Source organism: Miscanthus floridulus, chromosome 4 (genome assembly GCF_019320115.1).
Source record: "Miscanthus floridulus cultivar M001 chromosome 4, ASM1932011v1, whole genome shotgun sequence".
NCBI lineage: Eukaryota > Viridiplantae > Streptophyta > Magnoliopsida > Poales > Poaceae > Miscanthus > Miscanthus floridulus.
Genome location: NC_089583.1, coordinates 115057859 through 115073252, shown reverse-complemented (window position 1 = coordinate 115073252; position 15394 = coordinate 115057859). Strand labels below are relative to the sequence as shown.

The 15394-nt window shown below is 45.2% G+C and overlaps 1 protein-coding gene across 1 annotated transcript; it reads left to right on the top strand.

The window, feature by feature from the left end:
• The first annotated feature begins 14009 nt into the window (after positions 1 to 14009).
• LOC136549143 (uncharacterized mitochondrial protein AtMg00810-like) lies at positions 14010 to 14633 on the top strand. Its single transcript, XM_066540428.1, has one exon. It carries the CDS (start codon positions 14010 to 14012, stop codon positions 14631 to 14633), a length of 624 nt encoding a protein of 207 aa, XP_066396525.1.
• The last annotated feature ends 761 nt before the right edge of the window (positions 14634 to 15394 follow it).

The following is a 15394-nucleotide window of genomic DNA, read 5'->3' as shown; positions in this document are numbered from 1 at the left end:
GTATATACCTGTGCATGTCCATGTCTGCACCAAATAAAGCCTTTTTTTTTACCTTTATACCTTTGCCCAATTTGATTCAAACGTCCAAACTGTACCTGAGGTTGGTTTATACGCGTGCTGACGTGCACGCATGTTTCCCTTTCGTTCATCCTGCGTACAGTGGTCGGACACGTTAAAAGCACTGTATGGCCTAGGCGCCTGCTTGCTTTGAGAAGAATTTAGGGGATGTTGGTCGCTCCTAAAATTCATGTCACATCGAATATTTAGATACTAATAAGGAGCATTAAATATAAATTAATTATAAAATCAATTACATAAATAGAGGCTAACTTGTGAGACGATTTTTTTAAGCATAATTAATCTGTCATTAGCGCATGTTTACCGTAGCACCATGTTGTCAAATTATGGACTAATTAGGCTTAAAAGATTCGTCTCGCAAATTAGTCGCAAGTTATGCAATTAGTCTATATTTAATACTCCATGCATGTGTTCGAACATTCGATGTGACAGGAATTTTAGAAGACACTGCAGGAACCAAACAGGACCTTATTTGTATATACTGGAAAATTATAGACTGCAGGTGTACTTCCAAACTTGTGTAGTTTTTTTTTAACCAAGGCTGTGTTTAGTTCCCAAAAAGTGCTACAATAGCTATCACATTGAATCTTGCGATACGTGCATGGAGCATTAAATGTAGACGAAAAAAACTAATTGCACAGTTTGGTTGGAAATCGCGAGACGAACATTTTGAGCCTAATTAGTCCATGATTGAATACTAATTGTCCAAATAAAAAAGAAAGTGCTATCCGTAACCAAATTCTCAAATTTCTCGATCTAAACACGTACCAACTGCACGAGACTTGCGTAAAAGTTTCATTGATAGAGAAGGGCCAGACTTGTATAGATTTCATAATAAAGCAGCAATTGGGAGAAACAAAAAGTGAGGATCTTTTGGGAACTGATAAATCATACAACAAACAGAATCTGTCTGATTCCGTTGAAGTGCCCAGTCATCGTTGCCAAACCCAAGCTGGCAAACTGTTACCGGGGACGGTGATATAAAATTAATACACACGATTGTTTTGCTCCGTAGCAGCCAGGTGGTACATTGAGAGTCAGACACGTTCAAAGTCTAGGCTACGCTACGTACGGTACTTGTCCGTTTGCTGACGGGCTGGACGGCTTGCTAAAGTCGTTGCTGCTCTGTCGGTCTGTCATGTTTTCAATGACATTTGCACTGCGAACGGTGCTTGCCAGAACGTGTGGCGGCTTGCTCATCAGCCCTGCGCTGTCACGGCTGTTGCGCCTGCTGCTGTGAGGAGAAATCAGTGTAGAATAGCTGCCTCAGACTGTCTTCGATTAAAAAGATCTAAACCCAAAATAGGTAGCTAAGAGATTCAAAATCAGTCTTCAACTAAAGTACTTATACAGGAGAACGCCTGAGAGACGCAAGTCAAATATGAGTATCCTCTCTACTGAAAACCCTATTTACAGAAAGAATTCTCTTTTAGATCTTGTGATGTTGCCTATAATACTACCCAAATGACGAATAGAAAGATTCTCACAGCGCTGTAATATCCTGCCAAGTTCGATCTCCACTGGTTGATGGCAGAATAATCGAGGTTGCCATCAATGATCAATCAACCGATAGTCCGATACGAGCTAGGCGGCCTCCGTCAGGGGCGCCCCGGCGTTCAAGTCGTCTCCCTATCGCTCGGCACGGGCCTCGGCTTTCTTTCCGGCCTGTGTTGGCCTGTTGGTGAGCCGTCCGCGGTTCGGACCGCGAACGCGTACGAGGGCCAGTCGCAGGTATCAATCCCGCACGTCAGCACCGGCACGGAGCCGAGGACCTTCGTTGACGTTAGTCCAAGGACAATAATATCCACATTGGATTGATCTTTCTTCCTCCGAGGAAAATGTCCTCAGGGAGTCAGGGATGAGAGCGAGACGTGTAGTATTTATTTTTTGAAATGAACGGGTCACTACTCACTAGCCACTATTACTCCAGACTCCAATAGTCATCGTAGCAAAATCAACAGGGAAGTTCGGTGAACAGTGCTCTAACTCCAAAACGTACCTTATCTTAAAAAAAAGCTCTTGCATGCATACTCACCACCATGAACGCACGGCATGCAAATCATACCATATGAGCATCCTTGAAGACTGGACAATCCTAAAAAATTTCGCTCCGACGGGGAGTTGAATCTAAGATCTTATGTGCTACTGAGACTCTTGTAACCACTAGGGCTATAAGCCCCTTCGCGTGCATTTTTCGTTCCTAGCTACGAGATACTCCCTCCGTATCTTTATATTTGTCACTGGGGTATTAAAATTTTGTCTCTAAATAATTGTCAGTTCCATATGGGTCCACACGTAGCTGTACAATTCTACAACAAACGCCTGTCATCCTGTCCAACAAGCGGCTTTCTCCCTTTGCTATCGTCTTGTAGGTTTGTTCGTTTAAACTTGCAGCTGTTGAATGATTGTTTTATAAGGGTGTTTAGATCTTTTGGTATCATTTTTGGTAACTGGATACAAACCTATAACGACTGATATAAAGGGATAGATGGAGTAAATAACAAGCGTATCACAAAGTGATTTACTGTGAAAATATTGTTGGACTCTTAACTGGCACGTTGTATGTGCATATGGCTTTTTTTTCTAACTTCTTGTTCTTTTTTTTGTTGATCTCTTCACCATCGCCTCTACCTCCGCCTAGCCTCTGTCGTTGCCCTTGATCAATGATGCCGCCATCACTACCATCAACACCCACTCCATTAATCGTTGTCCCCTAACCCGTATAAAAGGAGTCAACTCCGCCACCCCACCGTCGTTGACCTTGCCCACCACCCTAGTCAGTGGCGCCTCACTATACCGGTCATGCCACTTGCTAGTTGCCACCCACCCTCTCCCTCCCTTAACCGGAGTCAACTCCGCTACCCCACTGTCGTTAATCTTGCCCACCACCCCTAGTCAGTAACGCCTCGCTACCGGCCAGTGCCGCTTGCCAGTTCGCACCCACCCTCGCCCTCCCTTAACCCCTACTCGATAGCTGCTGACTTCGCCCACTGCTCCTACTCGACGATGGTGCCTCCGTTGCCTCGCTGATTGCCCATTGAACCATCATAACTATCAGGCCTACAGTCGTCGTCGGACCTCCTTCTAAGATTGGAGATGCTCCCTCCCTCCCCTAGCGATGGAGCGTCGCCGCAGGATGTCCTAGGCATGTTGTCTACTTCCTCCAATCTCATGTCGAAGCATGTCCCGAGCGCCAACATCAGTCACGGCCCATGCACAGCTGAATACAACTCGTGTATTAAGCTGAGTTGCCACTGCCACGTGAATGTGTGGAGCGACTGCCATGATATTTTGTATGATTAAATATTTTCACTGAGGCCGAGAAGATGCTTTAACGAGAGTTTCAAGTACAAAAGGTGCAATGTTTGACACTCTTCATGTGCAACATAACAAACTCCCTACCGGCTACCGTACCAGAGCATGTACATGCACCAGGGTACACATCAAAGATATTTCATGGACATACTATTGAGAATTTTAATGTATTTAGTACTTTGATTTGACAAATAATTCTCAGTGTTTTACAGTAACAGTGGCAAGTATGACCTTCAACAATTCACATATTTTTTTTCCTTTTCCAGTATCATATTTTTCCCTTTTCACAGTATCATATTTTTCATTTTTCATACTTTTCAAAGCTACACTAATTTCTTAACTACCTCACTCACAACTAAACAACTTTTATCTCGGTTACGGGTTTGAGTTGGCAAAACTCTATGGGTTTGTGGCCGTTGCCATCTCTATATAGCTAAGTTTCTTTTCCGGATAATGGTTAATATACATGTTCCGATCGGTATCAATGGTAGATGTGCTGGAGTTAACAGCGTGTCAATTTGATGTAGTATAATGTATGCGTTGGAATCCGTCGTTGATGGTTTGGTTTAGTGTACTCTAAAAGTGATAATATGTCGTGAACTCGCGATGTCGCTAATTAACCTAAGTCGCAGGACTTGCCCCAGTCTGGCTTGAGCTCGTTGCTGCACAGCAGATCGAAAGAACAACTAACTAAACCAAACTCCTTACAGCCGCTGTACGTCAACCATCAATCCCAAATATTATCAATCCCAACCATCAATCCCACTACATAAATGCGAGAAAAGTCACAAACTTGCAGCCTGTTCGGCTGGCTGGGCTGGATCGTGGATTATTTACTGCTGGCTGGTTTGGCTGGTTTGGTGTCGAGAGAAAAATACTGTTCCAGCTTATAATCCACAATCGTATACTGATCGTTTATGGCCTACTGAACAGGCTGTTGATCATGGGCAGGTTTTCTCCATAGACCTTAGGTTACAGTACCACAACCAAATCGACAGGACGGAAAATGGATCATGTAAGCCAAATAAATCCCACAACCAAATCTGATAGAGCGGAAAATGTATCATGCAAGCCAAATAAATCCCACGGAAAACAGAATTACAGATACCAAATATAGTTGGCATTTTGTTATTGCTACTGGCTACTCTAGTAAGTAGTAGGAGTAGTATCTATATGCCATCACAAGTTCACAACTCACATGGGGTACGGTGGTGGTCAACAAAGTTACCGAATATAGCTGGTATAATTTGCTATTCGATCGTATTGGCAAATGAATTATGGCAGCAGCAGCAGCCAGTACTGTTGATTCTTCCAAAAGAAAGCAGCAATGTGCACTGCACTGCATGTTGTGCCTACCTGGCTACCTGTATGGACCATAGATACCTAACCAAGCATTAAGCATAGCTTGTTTGCACAAGCAGCATTGATCGAGTGTGTGCACCGGCCCATTCAAGGACCAAGCACTACAGTGCTCGAAAGATGGCAACAGCCATATACAAGAGGGCTAGCTTTGGGCTTGTACTGAGGGCACAAGGCTGTGTGCCACACAGCCATAGTAATTGCTACGCATGAATGGCAATCGACATCCTCTCGCTTGCAACAGACTCCAAGCAGGCCACATGCTCCTACGATGCAACGGTACCATCGCCATTGATGTGCGCCCGCCATATAACTGGGGCTGCCCTCGTCAATGCGAGCACAGAAATCGCGTCGAATCGTCGATCGATATCCATCCATGAGGGTGTTTCTGATGGCGATGGGCTGTTTGTAGTGCTGTAGGAGTATTTGTATCCATCCATGCATCGATTAGATGTTGGATCGGATCAAACATGCTTACTTCTTGATCATTTGATGTTAAGCGTTGCGCACATGCATGAGAGAACAATCAAAGAGACCAAGCGGGGAGTTAATGCAGTGTACTAGAACCCTGATTTGTTTGGTGTGTGACAGACTGTCTATATATGTTGTCCTTGTTGTTACTGAGCATAAGCCTAAGAGCGAACTCATCTGATAATTGAGGGCCTGTTTAGTTTCCAAAAAATTTTGCACAGTATCTATCACATCGAATCTTGCGGCATATGCATGAAGTACTAAATGTAGATGAAAAAACAAAAAAAAACTAATTGCACAGTTGGGTGAGAAATCGCGAGACAAAACTTTCGAACCTAATTAGTCCATAATTAGACACTAATTGCCAAATACAAACGAAACTACTACAGTAGCTAAAACCCAAAAATTTTTGCATCTAAACGCGCCGTGAGTTGATGTATACAAGCATGACGAGTAATTGGTCTAATAATATGTACTCGTGTAGGTGTTGATGTATAGATGGTGTCAATGTCCTCATCAACATTATTCCCAAGCGGCTGAATCTCTGGTTTGGTTGTAAGAAGTGCTAGGCTGTCACTAGTACAGAGAGTACTTTCATAGATGATTAGAGACAGGAGTTTTCAACTTTTAGAGATGGACACGTCAACCGCCTCTAACAAATGGTCTTTATTAATGGTCATTTACAGAGGAGGTTGGCATATGCGGCTCTATAAATTGATAAACTGAGGCAGGTATCTAGTAGGGTTCAAACCTAGGACCTTCACTATACATTTATTTGTGAGTAAGTATAGAACAATATATTTTTTATTAACATTTCGTATTGAATACTTCAGCCCCTAAATGATTTTAAATGAAAATTTTCAACTGCAAAATTTTAGATCTTGTCGAGCTCTTTTTCTAACGCAATGGCAGGAGCTCCGTCTCTCAATTAAGTAGAATGGAATTGACCTAGTTTATGAGGGAAAATGGGCTTGAAAACCATACAGACATGCGGTTTATTAGATGGAAAAACCAGCAAAAACCTAACCACGACAGCCCCGACGACAAACGCCTTGTCGAGCTCTCAACTTTGATAAATGGTATGTCTCCATCCAAGATTGTTTGAAAATTTCAATATCAAAATATGTAAATTTAAGACAAATATTTGAGATTCGAAACAACTTCAAATAAAAACTTACCAACAACAAACTTATATATTGGGTCGGCCACTACAACTTTAGTATTAACCACGTGAACATTCGAGAGGTGGTTTAGAAATTCTGAATTTGAATTTTAAAACCTAATAACTTAAAACATATATTTGATACTCTAAACAACTTAAAATAAAAACATTTCAACTACAAAATTGTATTGAGAACTACAACTTTGATATATACCATGGCAACATTTGTGGTTGTTTGAAATTTGTAAATTTTAAATTTCAAAATCTAAGAACTTAAAACAACATTTTGATACTCTAATCTAAACAGTTTAAAATAAAAAAACTTCTCGACGACAAAGATGTAGATTGGTAGGGAGGTGCCTCTCTAGTTCAGTGGGGCCCACCTAGAATAACACAAATTTCTTCGGAGATACTTTTAGAAGGGTTACAAAAGCTAAGGTTTGAAACGCAATATGAAAAGTAGATATAGATTGATTTTGATTGATCAGGTGCCCTCAGTCAATCATGACCCTTTATATTTATTGGGTAGGGTAGTCTTATCTCGTTAGGAATCGTTTACAACTTGAACTCTACACGGTAACTAAATTATTACAACTTGTACCGGGCAAAACTGGCCTGTCCAATTTCACCAAAAACCTCACAGCAAGCCCAAAAACGGCTCTCAATATGAAGGAAGCTAGAGAGCTTGATGGACCATGATAGTGCTACAAAACATCATCCAATGGCAAGTAGTAGCTTTATCAGAAAAAAAGAATATTTTCTGGACTTTTCTTAGATCTGTACAAGTTCAGCTAGTATGTCTCAGGGTCTGTTTGGTTGGACTTTTGGCTTTAGCTTTTGACTCTAAAAGTCAAAAGCCCAATCAAAGAGGCTGCTTTTCCATGCGGCTTTTTTTTAGAAGCAACAACTTTTTCGTAGTACATTTTTGAAAGCTGGTTTGACTCTGCTTTTGGCTTTTGGCTTTCTGCTTTTCGAAATTGGTGGAATAAAAAAGCTCTTCCATAGTTGTTTCAAGATAGGTAAAGATAGAAGATATATTTTATACTTGTTTAACCTAAACAGCTTTCAGCTTTTCTATAGCTCACAGCCCACAGCAGCTTTCCCACAGCTCACAGTCCTACAGCAGCTTTTTTCCCATAGCCACAAGCTCAACCAAACACATCCTCAACTCTGAGTTTCCAAGGTAGTTTGGTTTCCGTCGCATGTCAATTTTTTGCTGGACCGCGCAGATCCGGCCGCGTTTAGTTCGGCCACCGAATCGGCGCCCCCAAATTTGCTGAGCTACTGTAGGTACAGTGCCGTTTGTTTTTATTTGGTAATAATTGTCCAATCGTTGACTAATTAGGCTCAAAACGTTCGTCTAGTAAAGTACAACTAAACTGTGCAATTAGTTTTTGATTTCGTTAACGTATAGTACTCCATGCATGTACCACTAAGTTTGATTGTGACGAAAATCTTCTTTTTACGTAGTGCCAAATTCTGAAATTTGGGACAACTAAACATGACCCAATACTGGCCTACAGTACTTCACTCTGCACTATGCAGTCCCATAACAGGAAGATAATTTGTCAATGATAGGCACGTAGCTGATAGGAGTACAATCTGAATAGGAAAGGACAACGGTGTTTTAATGCACTGCGGTTTAGTAATTCCGTCTGTTCAAAGGACACATGTGAAGTCGGGCCTTGTTTAGATGGTAAGAGCCCGTTTGGCACGGCTCCAGTCAGCTTTGGCTCCCGCTTGTAATTTCACTGTTTATTCACTATAGCAAGAGCCGGTTTTCTCTCTCCTTTCCTCTCCCTCTCACAGATAGTCACAGCCAGCGGCTTTACTGGCGAAGCTCGAAATTTTGGCTCCGCTGGCTCCGTAAACAGTACCCGAGCTACAGTGAGAGAAGACAGCAGGAGAGAGAAAACCGGCTCCGAGCTACAGTGTTTCTACAGTATCTTACAGGTGGGAGCCAGAGCCGTCCGGATCTGTACCAAACGGGGCCTAAGTTTTTTCACTCTCTTTCCATCACATCAAATCTTTGGATATATGCATGGAGTATTAAATATAGATAAAAAAATAAATAATTACACAATTTGATTGTAAGTTACGAGACGAATCTTTTGAGCCTAGTTAAGTCATGATTGGACAATAATTGTCAAATACAAACGAAAATACTACAGTGCCAAATACTAATTCTTAACCTCAATCTAAACAAGGCCTAAGGCATAGTTTCACAAGAATTTTGTCAACTAAACAAAATGTATTTATACTTCTATAGCTCCTTGTGTTGTTTCTTATCTAATGACATATTATCTATTAATAATTACACACAATCTAGCCCATTGAAATTGATGGTTGTTCAGCTAAACATGATTCTATAAGACATAATCTGTTGCTCCCTATTTGAACTAGTCGGCTAAGCTGTCCACTCCCAGATTAGGAGTTGGAATTAGTCGGCTCAGTTGTCCAGTCCCTCTTGCTGTTGCAGTAAGGGAGTAGGAATGACTTACTTCAGCCATGTAGTGTATAGATGGCTGAGCTAAGCCTTGTACCTTAGGAGTAGGTAGTTGGTGTACCTTAGGAGTAGTTAGTTGTTGTATTGATGTACTCATCAACAACTACATATCTGGTAGAGGTACCAAACACCTGTATATATGCTATGCCAAGGCAATACAACAAATAAGTTTAGTTTGCCACATTCAAAAGCAGAGCTTTCGGCCAGCGCTAAGCTTGCGCTGTGTATGTGAGTTGTTCTCAATATCTTCTTCTACCTCTAGCCATAGTGAGTGAGAGTGCTGATAAGCTTACTGCTTACCTGTGCAAGGCAACCGAGGGACCAACAAGTGGTATCGAAGCCATACAAGCGTCGTCGCCGGACTAACCGCTGACGATGACGGACGATTTAGAGATGGGCGATAGCAACGGTGCTGCTATGGCTGCCCAGCCACAATAGGAGGTCGTCGTGCGTATGGTGCGGGAGGTTAGCGACACCAGTTGACTGACGCTGGCTCGCACCAACTATGGCGAGTGGGCGGTGACCGTGAAGGTCAAGCTCAGAGCCCGATGGCTCTAGAATGCCATTAATAAGGGCACCGACAACGAAGAAAATGATATGTCAGCGTTGGAGGCTATCATTGTTGTTGTGCCAGCAGAGTACAGGGAGCCATTGGGGGGCGAAGAACTCTGCTAAGGAGGCGTGGGAGATTATTGCAGCGATGTGTGTTGGCTCCGACCACGCAAAGAAGGCGACGACCCAGCTGTTGAAGCAGGAAGTACGCCACCCTCAAGTTCAAGGATGGTGAGTCAGGTGGAGGACTTATCCCTCCGCCTATAGTCGCTTATCAGCAAGTTGAGGAGCCACGACGTCACCATCAACGAAGAGAGAGGCAGTCTCCAAGTACATCCACTCCGTGCCGGTGAAGTATATCTAGATCGCTCTCTCTATAGAGACGATGCTAGACTTATCCTACCTCACTATTGAGGATGTGATAGGCTGCCTGCAGATGATGGACGAGCGCATGGAGCAGGCCACAGCAACGATAGACAACGGCAAGCTGTTGCTGACAGAGGAGGAGTGGGCTGCCTAGGATGAAGAAGTTCAGGAAAGCCTCCTCCAGCCTACAGGTGGTGATGGCAAGCGCCACGACAAGGATTCTTTCAGAGAAGAAGAAGGTCGACCTCAATGCCTACCGACGCTGCGGAAAGATAGGCCATTGGGCAAAGGAGTCCCCAAATTGCAAGTAGGAGAAGAAGGCTGAGGCTCAGTTTAGCGTAGGCTGATGAGGATGATGAGGACACTCTCCTGAATGATGACATCACACTGCAGGCGAGCTGTGTGACAGCTCCCTAGCATGGGAAGCAGAGGAGGATGTCCGTTCCCTAAAGGCGTCCAAGTATCGCGCGGTGGACGCTCTCGAGCTCATCCACGGTGATCTCTACAGGCTAATCACGCCAAGCACAAACAGGTGGTTGGTGGTACTTCCTCATGCTCGTGGATGATTGCAATCGCTATATGTGGCGCAACTCCTAATGAGAAAGGACGAGGCGACAGAGGCAATCAAGAGGTTTAAGGCACGTGTGGAGGTCAAGAGCGAGAATAATCTACGTGTGCTAAGGATGGATTGTGGCGGTGAGTTCACCTTGGTGGAGTTCACCACATACTGCGTGGATCAATGGGTGGTGCGTCACCACACCGCGCCGTACATACCGCAGCAGAATGGCATAGTGGAGCGATGGAACCAGACGGTGGTCGGCATGGCGGGGTCGATGATGAAGGCCAAAAGCTTGATGACAAAGTTTTGGGGAGAGGCGGTGACCATAGCGGTGTTCATCCTCAACCGTGCACCCACCAAAGCTCTGAAGGGCAAGACGCCATTCGAGGCTTGGCATGGACACAAGCCGAATGTGTCCTTCCTCAGGATATTTGGCTACGTCGGCCATGTGAAGAACGCCAAGCCTCACCTCGGTAAGCTAGAAGACAGGAGAACGCCAATGGTGCTCCTGGGCTACGAGAAGGGCATCAAGGCGTATCGACTCTATGATCCCAAGAGAGGCAAGGTGGTGATCTCTAGAGATGTGGATGTTCGATGAGATGGCGGCCTAAGACTAGGAGGGTCCGAACACTAGGAAAGCTAGCAGCTTGAACAACACCTTCATCGTCGAACACTTAGTCATCCATGGTGGTGGAGACGCTAGAGAAGAGGTGTCGATCACTCCAGGAGTGATGCCGAGCGGTCCAGCAGCAATGCTGACCACTCTAGAGGGGGTGCCGAGCACTTCAGCAGCAGTGCTGAGCCCTCTAGCAGTGGAGCCGACCACTCCAGGAGTGGTGCCGACCGCTCTAGCAGTAGATCCAACCACTCCAGAAGTGGTGCCGAGTGGTCCAGCAGTGATGCCAACCACTCCGGTGGTGGTGCCGAGCGGTCTAGCAGCGATGCCGACCACTCCAGTAGAACAGGAAGACTGGGAACCACCGATCGAGTTCACCTCCCCTCCAAGCGACATCAGTGAGTTCGTGGATGCCTTCCACGATGGCGAGGAGGTGCGTTTCCATAGGCTAGACAACATCGTCGGCAATATAGGGGCCACAAGCCTAGCGAGTTGGCTGCTCAACGATCTAGAGCTGCTCCTTGTTAGTGTCGAGGAGCCACCGACATTTGTAGTGGTTGAACGCGACGCTAATAGGCGACGAGTGATGTTGGAAGAGATGAAGGCCATTGAGGACAATGGCACATGGGAGCTGGTAGATCTATCGGTGGGCTGCAAGTCGATCGGCTTGAAGTGGGTCTATAAGGTGAAGCGAGAAGAGCACGACGCCATTGTCAAGTATAAGGCTCGGCTCGTTGCCCGCGACTTCGTGCAGCATGAGGGCATCAACTTCGAGGAAGTCTTTGCTTTGGTGGCGCAAATCGAGTCCATTCGTCTTCTGTTGGCCATGGCAGTAGCGAAGGATTGGCACATCCACCACCTCGATGTTAAGTCTACGTTCCTCAACGGCGAGCTCGCAGAGACGGTCTTTGTCAAGCAAGCTCCGGGCTTCACCGTCAAGGGCGTTGAGCACAAGGTGCTCAAGCTGTGCAAGTGAAAGCTCTAGTTTGGTTTTGGTGAATTGATGAAACTCTAAGTGCTAACCTAGTTTATCAAAGTGTTCATAAGATAGGTAGCACATTCTAAGTGGCAAAGCAAATGAAGATCATAACATGATGATGGTGATGATCAAGTGCTTGGACTTAAAAAGAAGAAAGAGAAAAACAAAAGGCTCAAGACAAATGTATAAATTTTAGGAGCCATTTTATTTCGGTGATCAAGACGCTTAGCGAGTGTGATCATATTTAGGTTCGATAGCTGTACTATTAAAAGGGATGGAACTCATATCAAAATGCAGTTATCAAAGTGCCACTAGATGCTCTAACTCATTGCATATGCATTTAGGATCTAGTGGAATGCTAACACCCTTAAAAATATTTGTGAAAATATGCTAACACACATGTGCACAAGGTGATACACTTAGTGGATGACATATTTGAGCAAGGGTAAGAAACTTCACCGGTGGAGTGTCTGCCCGTGTAGAAAAGATAGGATTTCACAGAGTGCATCAGAGGCTGGTCTCAATTGGACCAGAGCGTCTGATCAGTGGAAGCAGTGAAGACGCTGGCGTCGGATCTTCGACCGGACTGCTAGGTCACTTCATGACCAGACGCTGGCTGGCTAGTGTTCAGTCCTGCTGATATGGCAGTGCATAGAGGAAACGATAAGTGATCAGGACGCTGGGTGAGTCCGATCGGGCATGACCGGATGCGTTCGGTCACGAGTGGAGTGTTACTAGAAATGACCGGACGCTGGGGTCCTACGTCCGATTCATGATCAAACTGACGCGATAGGTCATAGCTGGAACCTTACTAGGAAGTGACCTAGACCGTTGGGGTCCTACGTTCGGTCATGGCACTATGTTGCGTCCTGTCATCACTTGATCATTGGGATCGGGTGCTCAGTATTTGAAGAGAGGGATGACGTGGCAGCCATCCGTTGACCGGACGCTGGCAGGGTACGTCCGATCACCCCGAGCAATGCCTAGTGAAGAAGTATAATGACTCTATTTCGTGGAGCTTCTATTTAAACCTCATGGTCGGCTCAAGCTCACTCTCTTGACCATTTGCATTGACATAGCAACCTTGTGAGCTTAGCCAAAGCCCTCTAACTCATTTTCATCATAGATTCAACATCTTTATGAAATTGAGAGTGAATCCAAGTGTATTGCTTGAGTGTTTGCATCTAGAGGCACTTGGTGTTCATGTTTTCGCTGTGGGATTCACTTGGTACTCTTGGTGGTTGCTGCCACCTAGATGACTTAGAGTAGCGAGGATCGTCGAGCGGAGGTTGATGATTGTCTTCGGCTTCGATCTTGGTGATTGTGAGGGGTTCTTTACCTTTCCTCGGTGGAGAGGTAAAAAATACTCTAGTGAATTGCTCATGGCTTATGTGATCCTCATCTTGTGTTGGTTGTGTGGCACCCTATTGAGGGTTTGGCGTGTGATGCCAATTAGCGCATGAACCTCCAAGTGAGTGAATCGCCACAACAAGGACCATCTTGTCGGCAAGCAAGTGAACATCGGTAAAAAAATTATTATGTCATCATTTGATTCTGAGGTAACTGGTCTTTATTGATATTGATTCTTGTGATTGATTGGTTCATTTCTAGACTCGACGGTATAACCATCTTGCTCTCTCTCTTTACATTATCGTAAACTAATTATCAAGCTCTTTAATATAGCTAGTTGTGAGAGCTTGTTAGTTTGGTTAGTGTGGCTCTTTAGTTAACCTTTGAGAGCACACTAACTTAGTGTAGTGACATAGCTAATGTGTGGTTAGAAACTATAGCAGCTAGAATTATGGTAGGTGGCTTACATTTTTAGTAGGCTAGCGCAACACGTGCTTCGCCTCATAATTGTTTAACCGGTTTGTTAAGTGTTGTTGTAGAAATTCTTAATAGGCTATTCACCCCCTCTAGCCATTAGGACCTTTTAGCAAGACGCTCTATGGGCTGTGGCAGGGCCCTCGGGCGTGGAACGCTAAGCTCAACGCCACTTTGGACGAGCTTGGGTTCATTCACTGCGCTACGCAGCACGCGCTCTACATGCGGCGATGGGGGAAGAAGGAGCTCGTTGTCGACGTGTATGAGGATGACTTTATCGTCACTGGAGCGTGGGCGAAGGACATTGACGACTTCAAGCGCGAGATGGCTGCTCGTTTAAAAATAAACAATCTCGACATGCTCTCCTACTACCTCGGTATTAAGGTGAGGCAGGGGAAGGAGCACATCTCCCTGAGCCAGCGTGTCTATGCGGAGAAGCTACTGGAGCGCAGCAACATGACGAAGTGCAAGTCGTGCGCAACTTCAATGAAGGAGCGGTTGAAGCTGTCCAAGCACAGCACGGCGGCGAATGTGGACGCGATGCGCTACCGGAGCATCGTCGGCAGGCTACGTTACCTCACGCATACTTGGTCGGACATCGCGTTCGCGGTCGGGTACGTTAGCCATTTCATGGAGGACCCACGAGAGGATCACTTATCGACAGTGAAGAGGTTACTGTGCTATGCCAAGAGAACGTTCGATCAAGCGATCATCTTCCTCAAAAGTGACAGCAATGGTGGGCTGCGGCTCACGGTCTTCAGTGAGGCACCCCTCAAGGCAAAGGAAGGTGAGCCAGAGCTCACTATCTTCAGTGATACGGATATGACGGGCGACATTAATGGGTGACAGAGCACCTCCGGCATGCGCGTCTTCCTTGGAGCGGCCCCCCATTGCTTGGCAGTCACTGAAGCAAAAGATCGTGGCGCTGACGACATGTGAGACGGAGTACGTCGCAGCAGCCATGGCGGCGTGCCAGGCTGTCTGGTTTGCGCCGGCTGCTGGGCGAGTTAACCAATGAGGAAGCTCACCTGCCAGTTCTAATGGTGGACAACCAGCCCGCCATTGCCCTCGCCAAGAATCATGTCCTCCACGATCGGAGCAAGCACAATTGACATCAAGTTCCACTTTTTTCGGGACTGCATCGATAGAGGGCAGATCGTCAACGAGTTCGTCGAGACCGACAGACAGGTTCGCTGACATCCTCACCAAGTCACTCGGACGCCTGCAGTTTATGGAGCTGAGGAAGATGATTGTCATGGTTGAGGTCAATACATCAGGTTAGCAAGTAGGATTAGGAAAAAACTGTAAGACATAATCTGCTGCTCCCCATTTGAATCGGTCGGCTTAGTTGTCCAGTCCCTGTTGCTAGTTGCAATAAGGGAGTAGGAATGATTTATTTCAGCCATGTAGTATAGAGATGGCTGAGCTAAGCTTGCTACTTTAGGAGTAGGTAGTTGGTATACTTTAGAAGCAGGTAATTAGTTTACCTTAGAGTAGATAGTTGATGTACTCACCAACAATTACGTAATTGGTAGAAGTATCAAGCACCTGTATATATACTATGCCAAGGCAATATAACAAATTAGTTCACTTTGCCACATCTAGAA

What these genes read in the sequence shown, in the direction of transcription:
- LOC136549143 (XM_066540428.1), top strand. Translation starts at nt 14,010, where the DNA reads ATGCGGCGATGGGGGAAGAAGGAGCTCGTTGTCGACGTGTATGAGGAT.